General features: G+C 38.1%; 2 protein-coding genes across 3 annotated transcripts in view; one reads left to right on the top strand and one right to left on the bottom strand.

Annotated features, from left to right (window-relative positions):
- LOC112045704 (uncharacterized) overlaps positions 1 to 15,970 on the top strand; it is a 34,059-nt gene extending 18,089 nt beyond the window's left edge. Inside the window, exons 7-12 of the mRNA XM_024081989.2 lie at positions 2,917 to 2,985; positions 9,219 to 9,341; positions 12,268 to 12,458; positions 14,143 to 14,273; positions 14,700 to 14,834; positions 15,743 to 15,970. Coding sequence (XP_023937757.2) covers positions 2,917 to 2,985; positions 9,219 to 9,341; positions 12,268 to 12,458; positions 14,143 to 14,273; positions 14,700 to 14,834; positions 15,743 to 15,883 — 790 coding nt within the window. The 3' untranslated portion in view covers positions 15,884 to 15,970. The remainder of the gene's footprint in view (positions 1 to 2,916; positions 2,986 to 9,218; positions 9,342 to 12,267; positions 12,459 to 14,142; positions 14,274 to 14,699; positions 14,835 to 15,742) is intronic.
- Positions 15,971 to 18,353: 2,383 nt separating this feature from the next.
- LOC112045719 (serine protease snake) overlaps positions 18,354 to 27,189 on the bottom strand; it is a 28,087-nt gene continuing 19,251 nt past the window's right edge. For both annotated transcript variants that reach the window (XM_052889498.1, XM_024082008.2), the window contains exons 7-12: positions 25,121 to 25,227; positions 24,392 to 24,547; positions 23,134 to 23,260; positions 22,107 to 22,238; positions 20,861 to 21,035; positions 18,354 to 19,581 (exon numbers count right to left, since the gene is read on the bottom strand). In XM_052889498.1, the coding sequence (XP_052745458.1) occupies positions 20,871 to 21,035; positions 22,107 to 22,238; positions 23,134 to 23,260; positions 24,392 to 24,547; positions 25,121 to 25,227 (687 nt within the window). In that variant the 3' untranslated portion in view covers positions 18,354 to 19,581; positions 20,861 to 20,870. The remainder of the gene's footprint in view (positions 19,582 to 20,860; positions 21,036 to 22,106; positions 22,239 to 23,133; positions 23,261 to 24,391; positions 24,548 to 25,120; positions 25,228 to 27,189) is intronic.

Raw genomic sequence — 27,189 nt, 5'->3', positions numbered from 1 at the left:
CTCGTCAATACCTTGTAGATTAATAGATAGATAGAAATAATTTATTTGTCAACACAACACAACGTGTAATTGTAAGAGGCGTCCATAACTTAGAGATATTGAATTTAAGTCCAACTTGTATACATTTTAATTCCATCTTCACCATAGGTACAGTAAATCTCGACATTGACAATATCATGAAATCTCGTAAACATTAATTGTCGTACATTTTCATTGACATTTCATTTACACATAATGATTCGTAATTTAGTAATTCAATCGATAATCTAATTTCGTCGTCCACCATTTTTTCAATCCCCCCGCGTCACCATTCCTCCTTCTTTGTTTTTGTATGCAAAAAGGCAAAAGCATTACACCGTACAGCCATAGAATACTTTATTTATTAAAATTAAATACTCGGCCATACTGCCGGACGTGTCAATATTGTTTTTGTGAATTCCTTTTTGTTTAACAATATAATATTCCATATAAATTTAACTAGAAAAATCACATTTTAGACAATAATATTTACGAAACCTTACATTACTAATACATTTAAATATTAAAATTGATTAATGACAATACTAGTAAAATGTGTTGTGCCAACTGCCAATAAAATGGATCTGACTCAGCTTCTATTGTGTCATCAGTACCCACAACGCTGATGTCAGGACCTTATGAGGGAAGAACATTAATAATTATATTAGTAAACTTAACGCGACTTCGTCTGCCCTTAGACCTCTTTAATCCAGCCCTTACAGTAGCAACGTTGTAAGAATGGAGTAACTTCTTCCGTTTTACCCTACCTTACCCTACCGTACCCTACAGACAGACAAAAATTTTCCTGATTGCACTTTTGGCTCCAGTATCAATCACTAATCACCCCCTGATTCATTTTGGAAATATATTTCATGTACAGAATTGACCTCTTTACAGATTTAGTATAAGTATACATAGATAATTATATCACTAATAAAATACAAATAAGAAGTGTTACAGTTAATCTTAGAAGAAGAAAAAAAAAGTTGAATAATAAAGATAGTCACAAAAGAATAATTAAGAAAATCAATAAATAAAATAAATTCTTCTTTATTAATTAATTATGCCACGCAGACTGCATTTTGACAATCAAATACAATCGATATATTTTATTAAAAGTATAGGAGATTGTCGTTTTGGCCTCAGTAACCAATAGACATTAGATATATACAGTAATTATTAATTTATTTTAAGACGTCATCATCAATTCAGCGGACACTAGCTGACAAAAAAATATAATTAATTATTAAACACTGTATTGACCACCATTTTCCTGTGAAAAAATCACAGATAGTAAAAATATTTAATTCATGAAAGTCAAGATTTGGAAAATACTCCCGAGCACCCTGTATAAAGATGGATGTTGTCTGCAGCTAATAACGTGACGCAGGCGAGCCTGACGTGCGAAGGCGTGGTGGGCAGAGTCACAGACTGCAGCGAGTGCTACTCGTGCGACGACCCGCTCATCGAGCGGCAGAAGGCGCACAACATCATGAGGCTCACGTGAGGACACTTTATAGCGCCAGCTAGTTTCATAATTAAAATAAACATTGAATGCCGCAATTAAACTAGGCAACATATTTTAAATGTGTCAATGTGAATATTTTCTATCATTCATTTCTTACCCCAAATAACTATAAAATTGAAAATTCTGAAAAACCTCCCGAAGGTCATGAAATTATTTCTCAATATTCTCTTTCAGTGCGCTAACATTTGAGACCCCACGCGAGTATATTTGCAGACATTCGGTTATTCTTTCCCACTTTCACCCCCACAACTGTCTAAGAACTACAAAAAAACTAAATTGAAATCGCTTCATCCGTTTGGAAGCTATGTCGCCACAGACAGACAGAGAGACAGACACATCAAACTTTAATAATCAAAATTTAATAAATAACAGATGAGAGCATATATTAGTTACCGTTTATTCCCCGTGGTCCCTGCGAGACATAATACTGCCGAATTAAAAATATGTTGTGATCAATATTACACTCGATTTTTTTTAATAAGTCGGGAATACTTTTAACGTAATCGGGAATACTTTTGTCGTATTTTTATTGATTAAATATCTTATTAACCGACTTCAAGGACAAAAAGGAGGTTCTCAATTCTACGCGTATGATATATTTTTTCCCCCTTTTTTTTTTTTTTTTTTTAATTTTTTTTTTTCAAAAATGCCCGATTTCTTGTATCTATTTGCTCCGATGCGATGTACCTACACGTAGTGTAGAAACCGAAATGGGTGTGGATTTTTATCCTACGCCTAACAAATCCGCCCGCTTTCTTCTTAGGTTGTACCATCTCTTACAAAATGCCTCTTACCAAATTACAATACAAATACATGTAGGACACGGCGATGTCAGTAAACACAACAAAAGTAACACAATTATAGTTAATATTTTACACGTAAAACTGATATATAACTTTCTAATTCTGATTTTATTGACTTGTAACATAATACATTTATAGTACAAAATTCAAAAAAATCTTAAAAGTCCTTTAATTTGTAATTATTGAATCACAGGCGTCAAGTAAACTTTGTTAAAACACTGCTCTCTATTAGTTTCTATAGCGATTGACTTTGACAACTTCTGTGTCACCCAGTCCTATGATCATTATGCTTACATAATCGCTTAAACTGACTATCGATACAAAAAACTGCGTTACAACTTGGATAAATCCCTACAAGTGACCGTGACAGAGAACGATCCAAGATGACGTCATTTCGGTGGGAGATGTGTGTTACATGATCGCAAAAACGAAAAATCGCTGTCATTTGTTGTCGTGACTGTGATTTTAAAGCGTTCACCGAGTTACATAATGACCCTGCTGGTGAGATTGTAGTCAACGGCGGATCCTTAAGTTGATAATTACAATAATAAAATGAACATATTGCAGGTTGAACGACGTAAACTGCGCGTCGAGTGAGGTCATTTGTTGCTTGTCACAGAGTCTGCTTCGGTTTAGGTGAGTGTTATATTATTTTACATTTTCTGGTTTAAGTAAAACATATTTGTTGGGTTATTTAGGCGTTCGTCGCTAGCTCAGTTTTATTACAATCCAGTGGTGGATTTACAAATACATATCTATAGTTACATATATGTATCTATATTTACATATATGCCGCCAGTAGGCTATTATATTTTTGCCGCCTCTACTGTCTTCTGAAATTCGACACTATTGTTTTAGGTATTATATTTTATTCGTCGGTAACATTGATACTTTTATGAATATTTTTAGTACGCACAATAGGACTAAGATATTGAAATTTTCCTTGAACTTTTCAAGAGTTTAGATCTTTATTTCTTTAGTAAAAACTATTTGGCCCATAACCGCCCTCTGAAATCTGCTGCCCTAGACTGCAGCTTACTTAGCTTGCTGGTAAATCCGCCACTTCAATCTGTAGGTAAAAGAAAACAAGGGGTCAAAAAGACTCCGTGCTCTTTTGAGAAACTTTCATCTTTTATAAATTACTAGCGGACGCCCGCGACTTCGTCCGCGTAAAAATTGATGTAAACTTCTCTACCTCTATCTTACCCTACTCGTAAACCTACCCAACCCTACCCTCCCTACCCTACTCCTACCCTACCGCTAACGCTAACCCTTCCCTCCCCCCACCTTACCCTACCCTAACCCTACCCGTAACCTATCCATACCCTATCCTACCCTACCCCTAACCTACCCCTACCTTACTCCTACCCTACCGCTAACCCTAACCCTTCCCTACCCCTACCTTATCCCTACCCTAACCCTACCCTACCCGTACCCTACCCCTACCCTACCCTACCCCTATCCTACTCCTCCCCTACCCTAGACTTTCCATATCCTTCCCCTACCTCTACCTTGCCCCTACCCTACACTACCCCTACCTTATCCGTACCCTACCCTACCCTACCCTACCCTACACTTTCCCTACCCTACCTCTATCCTACCCCTTCCCTACCTCTATCCTATCCCTACCCTCAGCAAAATTGGTCCAGCCTTTTGTGCGTGGTGCAATGACCAAAAGACTATAATTTCCCAAGCGACTTCTATGCTAATACTATGAAAGAGGTAAAGTTTGTGTGGTTGTCGGGGGTAATCTCTGGATCTACTGGACCGATTTGGAAAATTCTTTTACCAATAGAAAGCTACATTATTTGCGAGTGTCATAGGCTATGTTTGGTCCTCATATTCATACGGGAACGGGAACCACGTAATTGAAACCGCGGGGCGACATATAGCGGCATTTCTGCGACTTTCAGAAATTTTGTATTATCTCCGAAACTATATAACTAATTAACATACTGTAAAGGGCAAATCTTATCTCTATAATATCCTTGTGATTATTAAATAATTTATTTTGATAAGGATTTAAGTTTAGTTGTGTAAATAATGACGTAAACCTTAGTTTAAAATTTAAATAATTTATTAAAGTACTAAAGGTACTATATCTGCTAAAATATAAAAGATAGATATATGGTGTCGCGGACTTTTTTGTAGAACTTTTAAAGGTTCAAAAAGCCTCCATACATTTATTTCAGTTATACGCAATGGTTGAGGCAGCGCATGCGAAAAAGTAAGTTTTTCGGCCTGACCTGTAAGAGAAAACCCGCGATATCTCAGTAGTTATATATGATAGAAATATAAATATAGCCTATAGCACTCCCCGATAACGTAGCATTCTACTGGTGAAAGAATTTTTAAAATCGGTCCAGTAGTTCCGAAGATTACCCCATTTCAAAAAATTGTTACAAACTTACAAACTTACAAACTTACAAACTTTACCTCTTTATAATATTAGTATAGATATAGATAAATAAAGATGGTCTGGCCTCTTAGACTTTAATAGTAGAAATTATTATGGCATTAGTGTAGCCAATATTTACACAATATGAATTCGCTTTTTACGAATGTCATCCCCATTTGTTTAACGATGCTTAATTATTATATTATTAATAGCGAATAATTTAGCTTTTGTACAAAGATTGATGTGTAACTTAGCTAAAGGGCTAAACTTTCTGTTACAAAGAAATTTATGAATAAACAAAAAATCACACGATTGAAATAAAATTTCTGTGGCTCTCCTTTCAACATCTAGTAGCGCCATCTCTAGTGTTGCATTTGCTTGACTTTACAAGCTCCTACTAGTTACGTTATAGTTAGTTTACAATAATTACAATTATGTCGTTAAAGTCCAATTGAATTCGGCGCTGGACTTCCTTATGTCGTGTCGTAGCTTAGCAGAGTTACTACAGGTGGCGCTGTTACTTATGTTTTGTCGTAGTTCAACAGTGTTACTACAGATGGCGCTTTTACTAACGTTGTGTCGTAGTTTAGCAGAGTTACAACAGATGGCGCTTTTACTAATATTGTGTCGTAGTTCAGCAGAGTTACAACAGATGGCGCTTTTACTTATGTTGTGTCGTAGTTCAGCAGAGTTACAACAGATGGCGCTTTTACTTATGTTGTATTGTAGTTCAGCAGAGTTACAACAGAGGGCGCTTTTACTTATGTTGTGTCGTAGTTTAGCAGAGTTACTACAGGTGGCGCTGTTACTTAAGTTGTGTCGTAGTTTAGCAGAGTTACTACAGGTGGCGCTGTTACTTATGTTTTGTCGTAGTTCAACAGTGTTACTACAGATGGCGCTTTTACTTATGCTGTGTCTTAAATTAGCAGTGTTACATCAGATGGCGCTGTTACTTATGTTTTGTCGTAGTTTAGCAGTGTTACAACAGATGGCGCTGTTACACAGTATCAGAGGATATTACACAGTAGCAGAGTTCCTTAATGACAAATTATTTTATACTAGCGGACGCCCGCGACTTCGTCCGCGTAAATTTCGATGTCAACTTTACTACTACCCCTACCCTAACCCTGCCCTACCCCTACCCTACACTACCCCTACCCTAACCCTACCCTACCCCCACCCTACCCCTACCCTAACCCTACCCTACCCCAAACCTACCCCTACCCTACCCCTACCTTACCTACACCCTACCCGTACCCTATCCCTTTCCTACCCCTATCCCACCCGTACCCCTACGCTTCTCTACCCGTACCCTACCCTACCCTATAACTTCTCTATCTTACTCCTACCCTTAGCAAAATCGGTCCAGTCCTTCGAGAGTGGTGGTATGACCAAGAGAAATAGAGACTTCTATGCTAATATAATAATACTAGCGGACGCCCGCGACTTCGTCCGCGTAAATTTCGATGTCAACTTTACTACTACCCCTACCCTACCACTACCCCAACCCTACCCTACCCAACCCCTACATCTACCCTATCCCTACCCTACCCTACCCTACCCCCACTATACCCCTACCCTACCCCAAACCTACCACTACCCTACCCCTACCCCCATTCTACCCCTACCCTCCCCGACCCTATCCCTTTCCTACCTCTATCCCACCCGTACCCCTATCTTACGCCTATCCTACCCCTACCCTACCACTTCCCTATCCTACCCGTAAACTGTGATAACTCGGCTAATATATACCAATGATACCAATATAAAATATAGCCTATAGCACTCCCCGATAATGTAGCATTCTACTGGTGAAAGAATTTTTAAAATCGGACCAGTAGTTCCGAAGATTACCCCATTTAAAAAATGTGACAAACTTACAAACTTTACCTCTTTATAATATTAGTATAGATTAATAACATGTAAAGGAGATCATTCATTTTGGGCCCTTTTTAAAAGTGCCGGCCAACGAACAAAAATGGCATGAATCGTTAGAACTAGCCATTTGGAGTAATAGCTAATATGGCATGAAAGTTGTAGGAGGGCTCTGAACCAAGTTATACAGGTTCGAAGATTCGTTATTTCCATACATTTTGTCGATTTTCAAAAGTGCCCGCCAAGAAAAAAAACGGGTACGTATCGTCAGAACTGCCTATTTGGAACAATAGTTGGTATAGTACAAATGTTGTAGGAGTGCTCTTAACCAAGTTATACAGGTTCGATGACTCGTCACTTCTATACATTTTACTGAGTTTCGTAAATGCCCACCAACAAAATAAATGAGCCATTTGCAGCATTACTATTACTATAGCATAAATATTGTAATGTAGCTCTGTGTCAAGTTATACAGTTTCGATGGTTCGTCAAATCCATCTATCTTATTGAATATTTAAAGTGCCGTTTTACAAAAATATGGTACTTATCGTTAGAACTGAACATTTGGAGCAATATTTAGTATTGCACAAATGATGCAGGCTTGTTCTGAACCAAGTATACCTGTATAAGGTTCGATGTCTCGTCACTTTTATGTATTTTATTGAATTTTGAAAGTGCCCACAAACAAAATTAATGATACGTATCGTCATAACTAGCAATTTCCAGATATAATGGCATAAACGTTGTAGTATATCTCCGAATCAAGATATACTGTTTCGACGATTAATCAAATCCATATATTTTATGGATTTTTTTAAAATACCGTTCTCCAAAAACATATATCGTTAAAACTAGACATTAGGAGCAATAGATATCTGAACAAAGTTATATAAGTTTCATGATTCCTAACTTTCATACATTGATTTCCGAGATGTTGTTGTCCGAAGAGTTAGAAAACATATAACAATAATAAAATATAGAATGTGTTTGTGTGCCACATGCAATGCTACATTATTGTGCAAATGCATTTAAAAATTGTTTTGTTATTGTGGATTTTGGGTAGAGTGAAATAAAAATATTTTTTTTAAGTTCTTTCTTCTGGCTCAGAGCAGGCTTACAGCATTTGTACAATACTAACTATTACTCCCAGTTCCTATTACAGACAGTCAGTTCTAATGATCCGTACCATTTTTTATGGCTGGCACTCAATATTTAATGAAATTCATGGATATAACAAATAGTCACACGTGTATAACTTGTCTCACAGCATTTCCACAAAGTGTCTGCTATACTAACCAACTAAATACTGTTCTAAATGACCAGTTAAAACAATACCTATAAGAATTTTATTGGCAGGCAACTTATAAATCAATAAAATGATATAACGGGCCATCAAAATTGTATAACTTGGTTCAGAGCAATTCTACAATATTCGTGTTCTAATAACTATTGCCGCTAATAACCAGTTATAACGATACGTTTCATTAGTATTGTTGGTGGGCACAAAACTCAATTAAAGTCATAGAAGTGACGAGGCATCGTACCTTTATAACTTGGTTCAGACCAAAACTACAGCATTTGTGTCATACTAAATATTGCTCAAAATGGGCAGTTCTAACGATAAGTACCATATTTTTGTAAAACGGCACTTTAAAAAATCAATAAGATGTATGGATTTAACTAATCATCGAAACTGTATAACTTGACAGAGAGCTACATTACAATGTTTATGCGATAATAACTATTGCTGCAAATAGTTAGTTATAACGATACGTATCATTTATTTTGTTGGTTGGCACTTACAAAACTCAGTAAAATGTATAGAAGTGACGAGTAATCGAACCTGTATAACTTGGTTAAGAGCACTCCTACATCATTTGTGGCGTACTAAGTATTGCTCCAAATAGGCAGTTCTAACGATACGTACCAGATTTTTTTCTTGGCGGGCACTTTTGAAAATCGACAAAATGTATGGAAATAACGAATCTTCGAACCTGTATAACTTGGTTCAGAGCCCTCCTACAACTTTCATGCCATATTAGTTATTACTCCCAATGGCTAACTCTAACGATTCGTGCCATTTTTTTTTGTTGGCCGGCACTTTCAAAAAGAGCCCAAAAATGTATGGAGCGTGAATGATCTCCTTTATACTTAATGTTTTGACAATATTACTTTCGTTTAATTTTATTTTATTATGTTTGTTATATGACTTTAATTTATGAAATGACATTATAAATGATTGACAGTTCTAAAATTAGTAAATAAAAATTATAATAATGTACTCGGCTTGCACGCCTATGAGGCAGATTGTGTAGGAACATTAAAATGTAACAATATCTGTATATGACCACATTCTGGCAATAAATGATTTATGATTTATGATTTATGATTTATGTTTTGTCGTAGTTTAGCAGTGTTACAACAGATGGCGCTTTTACTTATGGTGTGTCGTAGTTCAGCAGAGTTACAACAGATGGCGCTGTTACTTATGTTTTGTCGTAATTCAGCAGAGTTACAACAGATGGCGCTTTTTAAACTTTTCGATTACTAATTATGTCAAGCGTGTGTAAAGGAGTTTTAGTTGAATAATTTTCAGGGATAAGGACCAGGACTACACCACATGTGGCAAGTACGTTCCAGAAGGCAACCCCCGTGCGCTCAGACCAACGCTCCGCTCCGTGTTGCAGGGAGAATACCCCTGGCGGGCGTGGATATACCGGTAAGCTGTCTTACACGTTAACAATGGTACTAATTTGCTTGTATTTACGTTCATGTGTACGGGGTATTATTGTCCCGGACTAAAACTGCAGTTAAAAGTTACGGGGTATTTTTGATCCCGTAACTTTTTTAACATGACTTCGAATTATTTTAGTGCGTTAGTAGGTCAAAGTGGGGTCACTGTTTTAACGTCAATTTGTCGTAGAACCACATCGATTCTTGGGAAAGTTTAGGATTCTTTAATTTCTAAATTGTCTCAGTTCTGGTCTGTTGGTAGGCTTCGGCTGTTATTTGCCACCGTACAGCAAATACATGCCGCTAAGTGATTTAGCGTTCCAGTAAAAACCTTACGTAACAAATACTTGTACCACTTCCATTATCGCTTCCATTATAGATTGCATGGCCGCATAACATCAGGGCCTGTAGTCATAGGGCATGGATTTTCTTTCTACAGACGTTAACGCTTTAAAAATAAAAAAAAAAAAAAAAAAAAAAAACATACATACAGCCGAACGTAGAACCTCCTCCTTTTTGGAAGTCGGTTAAAAATAATAAAATGTATGGTGATAACATATTTATGATCGATAATTTGATCACGTGGCCTGTCGATAATAAATAAATATCACCCCCATACATTTTTTAATTGACATTCATTTTTTAATTAACGATAAACGTGACATGGCTACTTAACAGGCTCAGGTGAGATGGCAGATGGGGCCATTGTTTATGAAAATATATTAATTGATTATGAAACACGGTTAAAACTCACGTGATATAAGCTTAGAGTGTGTCCTACTAGTTTATAGTTTGGATTGTACCGCGTTGCAAGAACCAGCTCATGACTAAGGGCCCCGTATGGGTTCAAAACTAGTCGGGCATACTCCGACCTAATATCACGCGAGTTAATAGCCATGTTTCATAATCAAGTAATCTATACTTACTAATATTATAAAGAGGTAAAGTTTGTAAGTTTGTCACATTTTTTAAATGGGGTAATCTTCGGAACTACTGGTCCGATTTTAAAAATTCTTTCACCAGTAGAATGCTACATTATCGGGGAGTGCTATAGGCTATGTTTTATATTGGTATCATTGGTATATATTAGCCGAGTTATCACAGTTTACGGGTAGGATAGGGAAGTGGTAGGGTAGGGGTAGGATAGGCGTAAGATAGGGGTACGGGTGGGATAGAGGTAGGAAAGGGATAGGGTCGGGGAGGGTAGGGGTAGAATGGGGGTAGGGGTAGGATGGGGGTAGGGTGTAGGTAAGGTAGGGGTAGGGTAGTGGTAGGTTTGGGGTAGGGTAGGGGTATAGTGGGGGTAGGGTAGGGTAGGGTAGGGATAGGGTAGATGTAGGGGTTGGGTAGGGTAGGGTTGGGGTAGTGGTAGGGTAGGGGTAGTAGTAAAGTTGACATCGAAATTTACGCGGACGAAGTCGCGGGCGTCCGCTAGTATTATTATATTAGCATAGAAGTCTCTATTTCTCTTGGTCATACCACCACTCTCGAAGGACTGGACCGATTTTGCTAAGGGTAGGAGTAAGATAGAGAAGTTATAGGGTAGGGTAGGGTACGGGTAGAGAAGCGTAGGGGTACGGGTGGGATAGGGGTAGGAAAGGGATAGGGTACGGGTAGGGTGTAGGTAAGGTAGGGGTAGGGTAGGGGTAGGTTTGGGGTAGGGTAGGGTTAGGGTAGGGGTAGGGTGGGGGCCAAATTTTATATTTTATACCAATATTTTATATTGGTATCATATATATTAGCCGAGTTATCACAGTTTTTGTCATACAGGACGGACTGAAAATCCTCTTAAACAGACTTATTCGCATGCGCTGCCTTAACTATTGTGTAAAATTGAAATTAATGTATGGAGGCTTTATGTATCTTTAAAAGTTCTACAAAAAAGTCCGCGACACCATATATCTATCTTCTATATATTAGCAGATATAGTACCTTTTGTGTTTTAAAAATTATTAATTTTATATACTTAGGTTTACGTCATTATTTATACAACTAAACTTTAATCCTTATTAAAATAAATTATTTAATAATCACAAGGATATTATGGAGATAAGATTTGCCCTTTACAGTATGTTAATTACTTAAATAGTTTCGGAGATAATACAAAATTTCTGAAAGACGTAGAAATTCCGCCATATGACGCCCGGCGCTTTCATTTACGTAGTTCCCGTTCCCGTGTGAATATGGGAATCAAACATAGCCTATGACACTCGCAAATAACGTAGCTTTCTATTGGTGAAACAATTTTCCGAATCGGAACAGTAGATCCAGAGATTACCTCCTATAACCACACGAACTTTACCTCTTTATATTATTAGCATAGAAGTCTCTATTTCTCTTGGTCATACTATCACTCTCGAGGGACTGGACCGATTTTGCTAAGGGTAGGAGTAAGATAGAGAAGTTACAGGGTAGGGTAGGGTACGGGTAGGGAAGCGTAGGGGTAGTGTAGGGGCAGGGTAGGTTTAGGGCCGGGTTTAGGGTAGTGGTAGGGTAGGGTAGAGGTATGGTAATGGTAGGGTAGAGGTACGGGTAGGATAGGGAAGTGGTAGGGTAGGGGAAGGATAGGCGTGAGATAGGGGTACGGGTGGGATAGTGGTTGGAAAGGGATAGTGTACGGGGAGGGTAGGGGTAGGATGAGGGTAGGGGTAGGATGGGGGTAGGGTGTAGGTAAGGTAGGGGTAGGGTAGGGGTAGGTTTGGCGTAGGGTAGGGGTAGGGTGGGGGTAGGGGTAGGGTAGGGGTAGGGGTAGGGGTAGGGGTAGGGGTAGGGTAGATGTAGGGGTTGGGTAGGTTAGGGTTGGGGTAGTGGTACGGTGGGGGTAGGGTAGGGTAGGGGTAGTAGTAAAGTTGACATAGAAATTTAAGCGGACGAAGTCGCGGGCGTCCGCTAGTACGAATATATGTTCCCAGCACCCCTGACTTCTCCAAGCCGCTCTGCGCCGCTACCTACGTGAACCAGAAGGCTCGCACCCTGGTCACCGCCGCGTCTTGCGTGGACGGCTTCAGAGCTCATCAGCTCCAGGTGCTGTTTGACAAGGACCCCATCAACCACGACCCCAAAGATGTCATACAGCTCGACATCCATGAAGATTATAACAAAGGTTGCTTTTATTTCATTCATTTACTAGCAGATCATTTAATTAATCTCCCACATAGTTCCTGTGGAAATTCGGGGGTTAAAATACAGTCAATGTTACTCTGATAATGTAGCTTTTTATTGATGAAAGAAATATTAAAAGTATTACGCGTAACGAACAAACAAAAAAAAGTGTGTCAGCTCCGACGCACGAATGGAGTTTACTCTTTTCAATAGCAACGCCTGAAAAGTGAAAGGTGCGCAACCGAGGTGCAGCGCTGCGTGCGCGCCCGCCAACAGCGTGCACGTGCGTGCGGACGCGCTAGGCATGTGCATGCTATGGCGGCTACGTACGGTGAAAGGTGCGCAGAATAGGTTGCGCACAAAAAACGTACCGAGGGGTATAAATGAAAAATCGATTGTTAAGGAGTAAACTCCAATAAGTTATGAAATGACATGCGTTACGTTTTTTGTGCGCAACCTATTCTGCGCACCTTTCACCGTGCGCTGTGCCGCCAACAACTTGCACATCGCACCCATGTGCACGCTGTAGGCGGGTGCGCACGCCGCGGCCTGCTGCACCTCGGTTGCGCACCTTTCACTTATAAGGCGCGAGTATTGAGACGTGCTTCGAGCTAACTTTTTGTTTTTTTTAACATACACACTTTTTTTTGTTGGTAAACAGTGCACATCGAGTAGGGCTTTAGTAATACTTATGTTAAAGAAGACTAAATGTATAGAATTGTAAAATAACTAATAGACTTTATAATATACTTCACATTATATATTTTACTCTTACAATGATATAATCATTAAACAAACAAGCCCAATAACATATAGTATATAGGTATAGTCGCCTATACAGCATACCCTATGTACGTCTCAATACACTCACAGCTAAATTAGAAAGTTGCGCACCAAAAACGTGACACTTTTTCGTTAGTTCAGTTGGTTTTACTCCTCGGATTTTTCTCATACCGGGCGCCTTATATATAAAAAATCGATTCTTAAGGAGTAAACTCCAAAAGCCGCGATTGAAGCGGGTGAAACTCATAAAAATCATTTCCATTATTCTTTAATTATTCGTTCACGTTCTCCATCCTCATTCAAACTTATTCATAGTTCGCGGCGTGATTTCATACGCTGCGAATATGCGAGTAAAAAGTCTGGCGGCCAATGTGAACACGAGCTCGCCGTCCACCGCGCCCGCGTGTGTATGTGAACAAGCCCTTAAGAGCGCGCATCGCGTCGGTACGATATGTATAAAATTCGAAGCGCAAGCGAGACGCCGAATTATGACTTTCACGTGAGTGAAAAGCACGGAGCGATTGACGCGCGACGCAAATTTTATGAATTTTATAATGAGCGCTTACCTTAGTTACCTAATTGCAAGTAAATTAAACAACATAACGAAAAACAAAATGGCCATGTTCAATATATATATCTAATTTTTTATACAAAACAAAAATTTAAGAAAATAAGTTTGCTTTTCCTGAGATTGAAAGCAAAATGTGAGCAAAACATGTATTTTTGATAAAAATAAACTATCGAGAAATGTTTTACAAATTGTGTATTTTGTATAGTCATAACGAAGCTAACACTTTGAAATATCATTTACCCAAATATCAGGCTCCTAACTTTTCCAGAATCTGAGATCCAGAACCATTTGTAACCACCAAAATACATATTGCACACCCTTAATGTTGCAGTCACCCACGAGAACGACATCGCAGTGCTGAGCGTGTCGTCCGTGCCAGACGACGCGGAGCGCGCGTGCCAGTCCATCCAGCCCGTGCCACATGGCACCGCCTGCGTCGCCGTCTCCAGCGACGACTTCTTCGTGAGTGTTCTTCAACATCTAAGCCTAATGGACTGAGATTACAAAGCTATATTTTAAGCTATTGCATAGCTGTTACCGCGGGCTTTGAGCGCATCGACCGAATCAAGAAATTCCGTAACGAAAATAAACCTTTATCGTCTAACGTCGTTTCAGTTCGGCAGACTTGGGCACGGTGTTTGTGTGCGTGTACACTAGCTGCAAATAATTGTAATTGCATCATATTTTTGTGGTAGAGGAAACATCTCGATCAGGTCCCAGGACTTGTGACGTTAGGTGTCAGTTTAAAGGGTCCTTTATATACTATAAACTATCTCCCTGACTTTCACTCTCTCGCTTTATACATGTAGATCAATGATGTGTAGATAGATTATGTTTGTGATTCAACAAATAGTTCATCAAATATGCTGATAGTTATGATGATTTCAGATCAACCAAGCGATCCCGCTCCAACACAACTGCGCTGAAGACAACAAGCCTCTACACAACTCGCTCATGTGCGCAGCTGCTCACCGCGATGACTATACGCCCGAGCTGGGTGCTGGCCTCTACTGTATGGACGAGGTGAGCGATAATAGCGGCCTTAAGGCTGCCAGTCCACCGAAGCGAGGCAGCGGAGCGAGGAGCAGAGAAGTGTTAATAGGATTGCACAAAATCTTCGCTAAGTGGACTTCTGAGCTAGTTTAATAAAATCATGTAAAACAGGTAAACGGAGCGGAGAAACAAAGTGGGGTTAAATTAATTAAATTTAACATTTATATATTTAATATTATCTGCAACTCCGCTCCGCACCATCGCTCTGCTCCGGTGGACAGATACAGTACGCAACTGTTTATTTTTTGACGGCCTCCGTGGCGCAGTGGTATGCGCAGTAGATTTATATGACGGAGGTCCTGGGTTCGATCCCCGGCTGGACCGATTGAGGTTTTCTTAATTGGTCCAGGTCTGGCTGGTAGGCTTTGGCCGTGGTTAGTTACCACCCTACCGACAAAGACGTACCGCCAAGCGATTTAGCGTTCCGGTACGATGTCGTGTAGAAACCGAAAGGTGTGTGGATTTTCATCCTCCTCCTAACAAGTTAGCACGTTTCTATCTTAGACTGCATCATCACTTACCATCAGGTGATATTGTAGTCAAGGGTTAACTTGTAAAGAATAAAAAAAAAAAACTCTGCTCCGCATTAGTCCGTTTCTCTGCTACGCTCCGTCGCTCCGCTTAAGTGGACAGGCAGCCTTACACTAAAATTTATATACACAGGCAGTGAAATAGTATTTGCTATTTTAAGCTTTCAATAGATGGCGTGCTGAGAGAACTTTGAAACAATCCCTTTTTGTGTTCAAGAACATGTTGCGATGCAGTTATGCCTGAGGCTCATAGATGGCGCTTTTAGTTGTAAAGTTTTACTTCAGTCGTGTGGTAGACCATTTTTTTTCTTAAATTAGTGTTATTACATCAATTGATTGTTGTTCCAGCAACTGGACAACAACGTGTATATGCTCGTGGGGGTGTATCTCTACAGCGCGCTGGAGGGGGTGGCGGCGATCAACACTAACATGACCCATCACATCAACTGGGTCAACGCGCGCGCGAACGAGCACATGCAACGACAGTAGGGCTGTCCTTTGTTTTTGCACAATCAACAAGGAACCCTTATAGGTCATATAATGTGTGTAAATTAAAAATATATAAAATGAAAATTTTTACATTTTTAATTAAAGTCCAAATTCACACAAGCATTAATGAATAAAAATGCAATTTATCACCAAAACTAAAAATAATGACTTTTATTAACACCACGTCTTCATAACTTTGAGGTAAAGTTACATTAGGGTTGCCAAACGTACTATAATATATAGTATGGGGATGACTAGGTTAGAATATATTGATTTTTATGATACATTCGGGTAAATAAGGTCAATGTTAACTAATTTATACATAAAAAGCAAAGATTGTCTGGATATTTGCAAAATAAATAAGATTATAAAATTTCAAAATCTATTAAATTTTTTTTATCTTAATTAGATGAAAATTCATACAGTTTTAGCTTCCTTACATTAAATGTGACATTTTTTAATAAACACAAGCACAAATAACAAAGATATCAGTAATGTTGTTTGAACGCCCATACAAACCTAACGATCAGCAAACGACGTCAATAAATCATGCCATTTTGTATGGGGCGTTTTTCAGGGATCCGCGGCAGCGCCGCAAATCTGACCCTTTAAATCCCTGTAGCTCCGAAAGTAATGATCGCAGATACCCTGTTACTTTTACAAAATTGCTTTGCTATTAGTATACGCTTAATTTATATACAATTTAAAAAACTGTCACCATCTCTCGGGTCTGCGTACTGTTGAAGAAATATATAGTAGGTACGCAAAAATACTATATTTTCAACAACATTATGAACTTTAAATTTTTTTAAACATTATCATGGAATATAATTCCAAACTTAAAAGTAACGATTAAAGAAATTAGCTTGAAAAACGCGAAAAAGTATATAGTGTCTCTTATTTACTCAAGATAAAAATTCTTCAAAAACACTGTAAATAAGTGTAAATGAATACAGTTTTTTAGAAAAACAAACGTGTCTTATTACTTAAATTTCGTAAAATACTATATTTTCTTTAAGCGTACTAATTTTTTTATGAATAGGTAAACCTAAAAAGTACTATATTTTTTTCAAGAAATGTTGGCAACCCTAAGTTACACTAGAACTAGATAGCAATAAGTTACCCTACATGATATTGATCTAGTATAATTGTATATCTATATTCATCATTTTACTTACAAGCACAGAATAAATAATGATCCAGAATGAGTATTTCACAAGCAGCGTGGTGAAGCCGGTAAAACACTTAAAAAAACAAACGTTATGCGTCTCCTTGACACTTTTTTCAAAATTTATATTTCAAAATTTAGCACTAAAAACAATTACGTAAATAAAAGAGATGGTCTAAAATTGTATGAAGCCCAGGATCAGTACCCTGGCGGAAATAAAACAAATTATTTTTTTCAAATATTTTTGATTATACAAATCTACGAATTTACTTTAATTCTTTTCAATGCGGTAGTCGATTTGACGTTTGCTGTCAACTGTCATGTCATAGTTGCTATATGGGCGCCATCTTGATGTAACTCAAAAGCTTGGGTTTTAATTTTATTGATTTCTTTTTATTTACTTAGATATATTCACTTTAAAAAATTTTAATTAAATACAATACAAACCCTTGTATTTTTTAAATTTTAATGATACGGGGTACAAGAGTGGACTGAAAAGGAACCATCTCCTTTAATAATCAATACAAAAATATCTTATTTCTTTACTTTATGTGAACAGTTTTTAAAATATTTAAAAACATAAGACGCCATTTTTCTTGAATAATATTGAAAGTTACTGATGCGACGCTTCGTGTCGTACTGACTCGAGAATGTATTCGTTTTTGAATTTTGTATTTGGAACGGCTACGACACCGTCGTCTTCCGTACGCTCCATCTGATTGTTATTCCTTAATCTGTGCTTACAAGTACATATAAAAAATAGGCAGTTTATAATTTTAATTTTTTGTAAAAATTCTATAAAATTATTTAATTATACCTAATCGCAGACAGAGAAGCTAATACTAATAGTAAAAATCCAGCTTATTTTTTCAAAAAAGGTAACTTAAGCGTGGAAAAGAAATTAATAGAATTATAGATTCGATATTTTTGGTCTCATTGTGTTCTCTGTCTACGAATTAACACTATAAAAACCATTAAAAAAATCACATTTTAACAGCCTTTTTCTAAGTAACTTTAAGCCTTTATTTTATAAAAACATAATATTCTATGGCAAGTTCGTTCATGACACTCCCACGATACGCGGGCGACGGGAGGAAAGACTGAAGTGACTTGCATCAGTCGTGGGTTTTCATTCACGTATACACCCCCCGGCCCGCGCGGACCATCGAGTGTTACGAACGAAGTTGCCAAGCAATAGTACATTTAGTTAACTAAAGGCGAGTATAATTAAAGAGATCGTACTTAAAGTTTAGATGGCGAGTAAGTAGAGAACCAAAATTACAGATGTCTGCTGTACAAACAAACAAAAACTCCAGCTTACCCGATACTCGTAAGATATATACAAATATATACTTTTTTTTTATTCATTACAAGTTAGCCCTTGACGACAATCTCACCTGATGGTAAGTGATGATGCAGTCTAAGAGGGAAGCGGGCTAACTTGTTGAGGATGAAAATCCACACTCCTTTCGATTTCTGCAAGGCATCGTACCGGACCTAAATCGGCGGTACGTCTTTGCCGGTAGGGTAGTAACTAGCCACGGCCGAAGCCTTCCACCAGCCAGACCTGGACAAATTAAGAAAATCTCAATCTGCCCAGCCAGGGATCGAACCCAGGACCTCCGTCAATAAATTCACCACGCCACGGAGGCCGTCAAAAATATGTCAAAAATAATAATCATAAGAATATTATAAAGCTGAAGAGTTTGTTTGTTTGAACGCGCTAATCTCAGGAACTTCTTATTTTTAAAATTCTTTCAGTGTTAGATAGCCCATTTATCGAGGAAGGCTTAAAAATCAATCTTAAAACCGTAAAAATTCGGCTAACATATATTACGTTAGTTTAGTAGGCTTTGGTGTCAGCTGTCGCCTTGTAAAGTATGTAATATTTACGGGACACCCTGTATATGAAGACTTACTACTTCTAGAGTAAACTATTTCTTAAACTACTAAAGCACCTGTTAACTAAAATTTACTCTATATAAAAGTCTATTTTTTTTTACTATAAATTTGCTTTTCTCGAATAACCAAATAAGGTCACCAGTGACAAGGAACTTCTTTTTATTATTGTTATACAAATAAAGATTTTCTACCCCAAGAATTCTTAATTTTCATGAAATTTCACTTCATTCATTCTTGGGGTCATAGTCAAGAGTTATAAATCTAAACTCTAAGGGGTCCTAATTTCTTCTGTTATAGTCGTCCTAAATTCTTCAGTTATAGGCGTCCTAAATTCTTCTGTTATATAGTGGTCCTTAATTCTTCTGTTATATAGTGGTCCTTAATTCTTCTGTTATATAGTGGTCCTTAATTCTTCTGTTATATAGTGGTCCTTAATTCTTTTGTTATATAGGGGTATTTTGTGGCCAATGGCAATCAGACGGCGTCAGGGCTTCGGTTCGTTGATCGTTAATAGTTGTTTTTCTTTTATCAAAAGATGTCAGAACAAACTTATATGATATCTACATTATCTGTATGAGGTATTCTTGAGGTAACACGTTGACTGTCATTTTCATAGCGCGCCACAGACCTGGTGAAAAAAACATAATCAATTAATAGTGTTTTTTTTATAAAACAACCATATATATTTATTGTAATCAACTTTAAAACTAAATACAATTATCAATTAATTATCATCATCCTCAGACCAATAGGCCATTTGACACTTTTAAAATTGCCTTAAATAGTTTATTATCGTTTTACTACGTTGAAAAATGTTTTTTCATATTTTTTTGAGACATGAAAATTTTAGTTTTTAAATATATTTTAGACAATACGAGCCAAAATGCTATGATGATTTTAGAGCTGCTGCACTGGATGCAGGCTCAGTATCGTGATGTTTGGAAGTGCCTACAAAAGGCCTATGTCTGCAGTGACTCCATCGGCTGATATGATGATGATGATGACGTCACTTTAACAAATCCGAACCTTTTTGAAATTGGGAAAATTTAAAAAAATACGTGATTTATTTTATAAGAAATCTTTAACTTTTTATTCCTCTCATTTATTTATTTCTTCTTTTTTTTTAATTTTTAACAATTTAAGTATAAAATATAAAACATTATTAAAAATTTATAAAAAAAAAATCCACCCTCCCGCTGCGGGACATTTGAGTGTCCAAGCAACCGGTGGTCAGGGCTCCAGAGTGAGGAACCTCCTCACAATACGCGCCGTCTCAAGAATCACTGCCTTTTGTATCCGACTCTTGATCCAACAGTTAAGCGAAAGCTTCTTAAGGTATTGGTCGAAGCTTTTCGCTATAAGACCATTGACTGAAACAACTATCGGAACAATAATAGTTGACTCAACATTCTGACATCCTTAAAGATAAAAGCGCTTGGAGGCCGTTGGATCGGCTTCCACCTTCACACAGGAAGTAAAACTATAAGAAATTGTAATTGTTATCAATTGTAAATTATAGTACTGTATGACTTTTTCATTTCATAAGAGCAACTGTTGAGTTTCTTGCCGGTATCTTCTCAGCAGAACCTGCCTTCCGAACCGGTGGTAGAATCTTTACAAATAGTCAACTGACGTGTCAAAAGTGCTTGTAAACTGAGCCTACTTGAAATAAATGATTTTTGATTTTGATTTTTTGATTTCATTCCACATGGCGGTAATCTCGTGAGCAAGGTCCAAGTATATTGATACTTTTTCCTTTAACTTTATTATTATTATTAATAAATTAAAATCGATATATTTCGGACCCTTATTCCATGTACTACAGGTAATAATTATAATTTACATTAAATTTGATACGAGTCAACTACCCCATTATCGTACTAACCATCAATCAGGAGGTCACTTACCTCAGGCACATTACCACACAATGCCTTCGATCCAGGGCAAGTAATACTCCACCCGGGTGTAGACGCCGGGCTGGTTGGGAACCCCGCAGTGCCTGCCCCAGGAGATGACCCCTATCACCAGGTACATACAGGAGACCTCCGGGTGCTTCACCACGGCGGGCCCACCGCTGTCACCCTGGAATGTCACCAGAGATATCTTAGTAAAAGTCAGAAAACTATTGAATACTACCCTACCCCTACTCCTACTCCTACTCCTACACTACCCCTACCCTATTATTGGAATTTTTCTCGCCGTAAAAACCATCCTAGAACTTCATCGAACAATTTAAAAAAAAGAATTGGCCAAATTGGTCCAGGTTTTATTGCGTTATGCGCTTACCAACGCATTATGCGATTCATTTTTATATTATAGATTTATGTTATAGAAGCACTAGCCTTGGTAGGAGGCTTCGGCCGTAACTAGTTACCACCCTACCGGCAATGACGCACCGCCAACTGCGTGATTGATAAATACGACAAGGCGTTTTGGTCGTAAAATCTCAATATTTTATTTACAGGAATCTTATAAAATAATAATTTTAATTAATACAAACGTAGGAGTGTACGTCACTTCTGAGTGTGACTCCCACTTTCGCCATCCTCCTTTAATAAATTTATTTTCTTTCTTTCATCATCACTTGAAATAATAAATCTGGAAATCATCATCTCCTTACCCTTATCCCATTTAAGTGGGGTCGGAAAAATATGTCAATCTTTTCCATTCGTCTCTATTACTCGTCAACTCATCATCCACTCCTTTTACACACATGTCCTCTTTCACACAATCCAACCATCTCTTCTTTGGCCTTCCTCTCCTCTTATGTCCTTCCACTTGCACATTCAACGTTTTTCTAGTAATATGACTTTCCTCTCTACGCATTACATGTCCATACCAAGCTAACCTTCTACTCCTCAATTTTTCTGTCACTGGCGCCACCTTCAGACTTCCTCTTATATACTCATTCCTTATTTTATCTATTCTTGTCACACCACACATCCATCTCAACATACGCATTTCGTTCACATGTATTCGTTTACTATCCGTCCCTTTCACCGCCCAACATTCTGATCCATACAGCACGACAGGTCTTACAACCGTTTTGAATATTTTACCCTTAAGTCTAAGAGGCATTCGCGGGTCCACGCAATGCCTCGAAAATATTTGAATGAATGATTGTTACAAAGAATTGTAAATCCTTTGACTGACATGGCAAGAGTCCTTCCTGGTGTTCTTGTCTCCGTAGCACATCTGCGTGGCCGGGTCCAGTCCGCTCGGCAACAGACGAACGTCACGCATCTTGGCGACGCACTCTTTGTCCGGGTACCGAGGCAGAATCACCTGCAACCATGAAAGTCAAAGTCAAAGTCAAAATTAATTTATTTCAAATAGGCTTAGCTTACAAGCTCTTTCGAAACGTCAGGTAATAATAAAATTAACTTAAGATAATGGTGATAATAATTATTCGAAAACTTAAAATTAACGTTACGAGGGTTCCAAACGCGCCTTTGTCCGAGAAGAGCCCACAACAAACTCAGCCAGGTCTATCCTTTGTTATGTGTTATAAAAAAAAATCATCATCAGTGACAACAATGCAGATTGGATATCATATTGGATACAATACAATTTGGATGTGGTAATGTAACTCATTACGCATATGTGTCGTTATGTAAAGTAAAATGCACGTGTGCCGTAATGTAATATAAAACCTTTATCATCCGTCTAAAAACGACCGGTACTTTTTTAAATCACGGCAAAGAGTTTTAATGTCAGAAAAGTGTTCATCATTTTATGAAAAAAATTAACTTTGTGAGATAAAATATAATAATAAAACATTTAATTCTTTAATTTTAATAATTTTAATATTAATAAAAAAAACAAACACTGGTGTGCGCACTTCGACTGTGCAAAAATGACAAGCGTATCAAAATGTCATGATAAGAAAAACAGGCAAAGATGCAAACTCTTTTTCAGAAAGTGTGTTCAAAGTGTGTTTCCTCGCAAATGTGTTTTAAAACGTCGTATGACATACGTGCGCTTTGATAATTACAGCCTCTGCTTCTTTAATATCAACAAACCGCACTTATATCATTACAAATAAATAAAAAGATAAAAAGAACACTACAAAAAAAAAAAAAAAACATACATACAGCCGAACGTAGAACCTCCTCCTTTTTGGAAGTCGGTTAAAAAGAAAAAGCTTTCTAAAGGAAAGGTTCCGAAGATCAGCTCCTACCTTCTGCAAGGTGTTGGGGAGCACCCTGAACACCGTGGTGCCCCACCCCGTCACCAATACCTCGGAGTCATCCACGGGGCTGCCGGCGACCAGGCAGGCGGGCACTGCCCAGCGATCCAGTTGCATCCTGCATAAAGTCAAAGTCAAAGTTCATTTTTAGACGACCTCCGTGGCGCTGTATGCGCAGTGGACTAACAAGATGGAGATCCTGGGTTCAATCCCCGGCTGGCCTGATTGAGGTTTTCTTAAATCGTCCAGATCTGACTGGTGGAAGGCTTCGGTCGTGGTTCGCACCCTACCGGCAAAAACATACCGCCAAGCGATTTAACTTTCTGGTACGATGTCGTGTATAAACCGAAAGGGATGTGGATTTACATCCTACTCCTAACAAGTTATCTCGCTTCTATTTTAGATTGCATCATCACTTACCATCAGGTGAGATTGTAGTCAAGGGCTAACTTGTAAAGATAAAAAAAAATATCTATTAGACTTAGTTAACAAGCCCTTTAAAAATATCAGGTAATTATTATTAAGTAATGGTGATTATAATTGGTCGAAAACTTAAAATTTAAATTCCAAACGCGCATTGGTCCGAGAGGAACCCACAATCAACTCAGCTAGGGTTTATTTAGACATTATCAATATAATGCAGGTCCTCTAAAAAACCTCCCAAAAGTAATAAAGGTAGGTATTCGTTAAATTGGTTGATAACTTCATAAACATGCCTCGTTACTTTATATTTGAGGCTCCAGATTAATAATATAATTTAAACTTTAACTTTCTTCCAATACATTCCCTCAAAAAACATGGGATGTTGGTGATGTCATACCTCCGTACTTCGGAAAATTAAGCCGCAAGTCGCGGTTATTATTATTATTATTTCACTGTTAAAGGAATTGATGTCGGCTAATTTCATTAGCTAATAAAATGTATATGAAATATTTTCAAGATCATATTGGAATAACTTTTTACTATAAATCATAAGCATGAGGATATAGAGAAAACGGCAATTATAATACCCTTCAGAATATAACATTTTCCACGAATATATTTTGGAGAAAAAAAATTTGGTTATTTATTATTGGACATAGCAAAGTCTTGCTTGGAAAGGAACTTCCCACCACCATTAAAATTTTCGTTCATAAAATTATTTTCTCCGATACAAAGTTTGCGTACAACCCTGAACAAATATTTTGATCTAGGACTATCTGTAATGGAATAGCGAAGCAGGCACAAGATGATGCAGCTTGAAACGTACCGTCGGTCGGTCTTTAGCAGGGCGATGTCGTGGTACTTGTACGGTGAGCGGTAGCGAGGATACACGTGTATCTGGCTCACCCCGTACAACTTGCGCGGGCTCAGCGCTTTACCCGATCGCTCATGTATGCCAATTTTGATTTTCGTCACTGGACCACTGCCCAATGAATAAAAAAATAAAAATAAATAAGTAAACAAACTAATAAACTAACAAACAATCAATTAATAACTAAACACACCAACAAACAAACAAAAAAACAAACTAACACACAAAAAAAACAAACAAACATGCAAACAAAAAAATGTGTTCGTTAGTCGGTCTTAAAACAAGTCGTATATTTTTTTAGAAAAACGCAACCTTACCAAAGCTTTTGATAGAGTCCTGCGAGAAAATATAATTAATCACATATAATGCGTTTGTTTCATCCTCAATTCACTAGTGCACCTTTGCAGAACTAAAGTGAATTGCAATCTACGCAATAAAAGTATGTAAAATAGAGAAAACCTGGTCTTAGACGTACGTCTTGGCTCAAGAACTTACGCCAATATGAGTACCAGATCACTGATTCAGGCAGCAGTCAAGTTTCAGTAAAGTTCAAATAGCCATGATTTCCAACCACCGATAAGAGATGGCACCAGTAGAAGACTATCATACTTTTAATATAGACAATATTATTTTTTTGTCCAATTTCTACGGTTTTTCCGCCAAAGTTCCCACAATACACTGTACCTCTTAGCACTGTACGTGCAGTGCGCAGCGGTCAGCACGAAGAGCTCGCTGATGATGGTGGCTCCGCACAGCCACTCCGTCACCCCGCGTCCGTAGCCGAGCAGTGCCTGGAAGAACAGAAGACAGAATTAGCCGGACTGAGTAAGAATTTGCCGTCGGTGGCAACGCCTGACGTGTACATCACGTCAGGGTCACCACTTTGCCGTTTGTAGTAGAAGGTGAAGGGCAAAGAAAACGAGCTTACCGATTCCTGTTTAATGGAAATATTATATTCATAATAAAAGAAAAGAGCTCAACACAAGGTTCAAAAATCTGATCTGGTTACTTGGCAGACAGTCTACACTGAGACTTAAGAACAAATTGCTCATACACTGTGCAGTCTTGAAACCTATCTGGCTCTACGGGATTCAGCTATGTTGCACCTGCAGTAAATGCAACGCAATGTGTATCCAACGGATCCAAATAATATACTGAGGACTACTGATGCCCCTTGGTTTACTCGCAACGACGAAACCCACCAATATCTGGAAATGAGGAACTACTATCTGTGAAGAAATCAAAAACAGTTGTAAAAAAGCACAAAGAAAAGCTAACCCGACACTCCAATCGCCTCGTTAGCTCAATGGTGGTAGCACCGCGAATCAAACGCCTGAAGCGAGCTGACTGAGCTGAGAGCTATGGCTCTCCTGTCAGAAACCATAAGGCCCAGTCCAGAAACGGCGAATTCGCCGCGGTTCTCTCTCGCGTATTACGCGCGATCGTTGCGTCCAGAAGGTGCGTACCAACGCGCGAGCAATTAGGGAGGAATTCAGTACGAAATATGGAGTTCACGCGTTAACTGGACGCAACAAGGCATCTCTAGCAGGGATGTAACGGAGGTAGTTTTATCGGAACCGAAATCGGAATCGGAGTTTTCAAATTTGGTTTATCGGAATCGGAATCGAAATTGGAATCGAAATCGGAGGCAGGGTCAGTTTGTTTAAGGACAAATAAAACATGATTTATAGTCAATTCTTTTCATTTTTATTTTTTATTATAAAATAAAAAACAACTGTGAAAAAAATAATAATATATATTATAATATTCCAAATAAACAAAAGATAAAATTAATGAAGTTTAATTAAAATTAAAACCCAAAGTAGCGTGTTACATTTGGTTACATTACAATAAATGAACAAAAGCTAAAACAAATTAAATCAAAATCAAAATCAGGACTCCAAAAGTAATGTATTGTACTTTATGAACAAAACCTTTGATGCTTTGTCTCCATCCAATCTATTTCTTAAAAAGTCGTAAATTAGGCCAGCACCACTAAAAAGTTGTTCGCTAGCTACCGAGCCCGGTGGACATGACAAATATTGCCGGGCAATTGATTGTAGGGGCTGGAATTTTGTATTTCCATTTACTTTCCACCACAATAACGGATCATCACTAATACTTATACGTTTTTGAACATGTATGAACCTGTTCGACACAGGCCGTCGCGCGCCGCCCGCTTTGTTTCGTTCGACCTCCGATTAACATCCGATACAAAAGTATCGGAACCGAAGTCGGAACCGAAAGTGTAATAATAATCGGAAGTTCCGACTTAACGGAACCGGATTCGAAGCTCCGTTACATCTCTGATCTCTAGTATCTCGACTCGCGCGCAATACGTGCGAATCAAGCGCGCGTCGAGAGTCCTGCGTAGTGCACGCGATTTACGCGTGTATTTAGAATTCGCGCGATGCTTGTGGACGCGACGTATTGATGTCTAGTACTTCGACAACGCGCGTATGTATTCGCGACGAATTTGCCCCTTCTGGACAAGGACTAAGTCACACAATTCAATTGCATAAAGTCTGACGACTGATCGCAGATATCAAGAACAAAAAAAAAACCGTTTAATGTTCAACTGATATTATATATTACAAAATGCATTGGGTTAGTTAGTATATTCAATTTATATGGTACACGTCGACGTGTGCATCGGACTTACAATAGCGTTATCACCTTATGGATGAGCTAAAAACTAAATATTACTATGGATACTCTACATACATGGACAGAATATTAGCTGAGTGAACCTG

The sequence above is a fragment of the Bicyclus anynana genome, chromosome 26, assembly GCF_947172395.1.
Source record: "Bicyclus anynana chromosome 26, ilBicAnyn1.1, whole genome shotgun sequence".
NCBI lineage: Eukaryota > Metazoa > Arthropoda > Insecta > Lepidoptera > Nymphalidae > Bicyclus > Bicyclus anynana.
The sequence above is the reverse complement of the archived record's forward strand: the minus strand, read 5'-3'. Positions and strand labels throughout refer to the sequence as shown.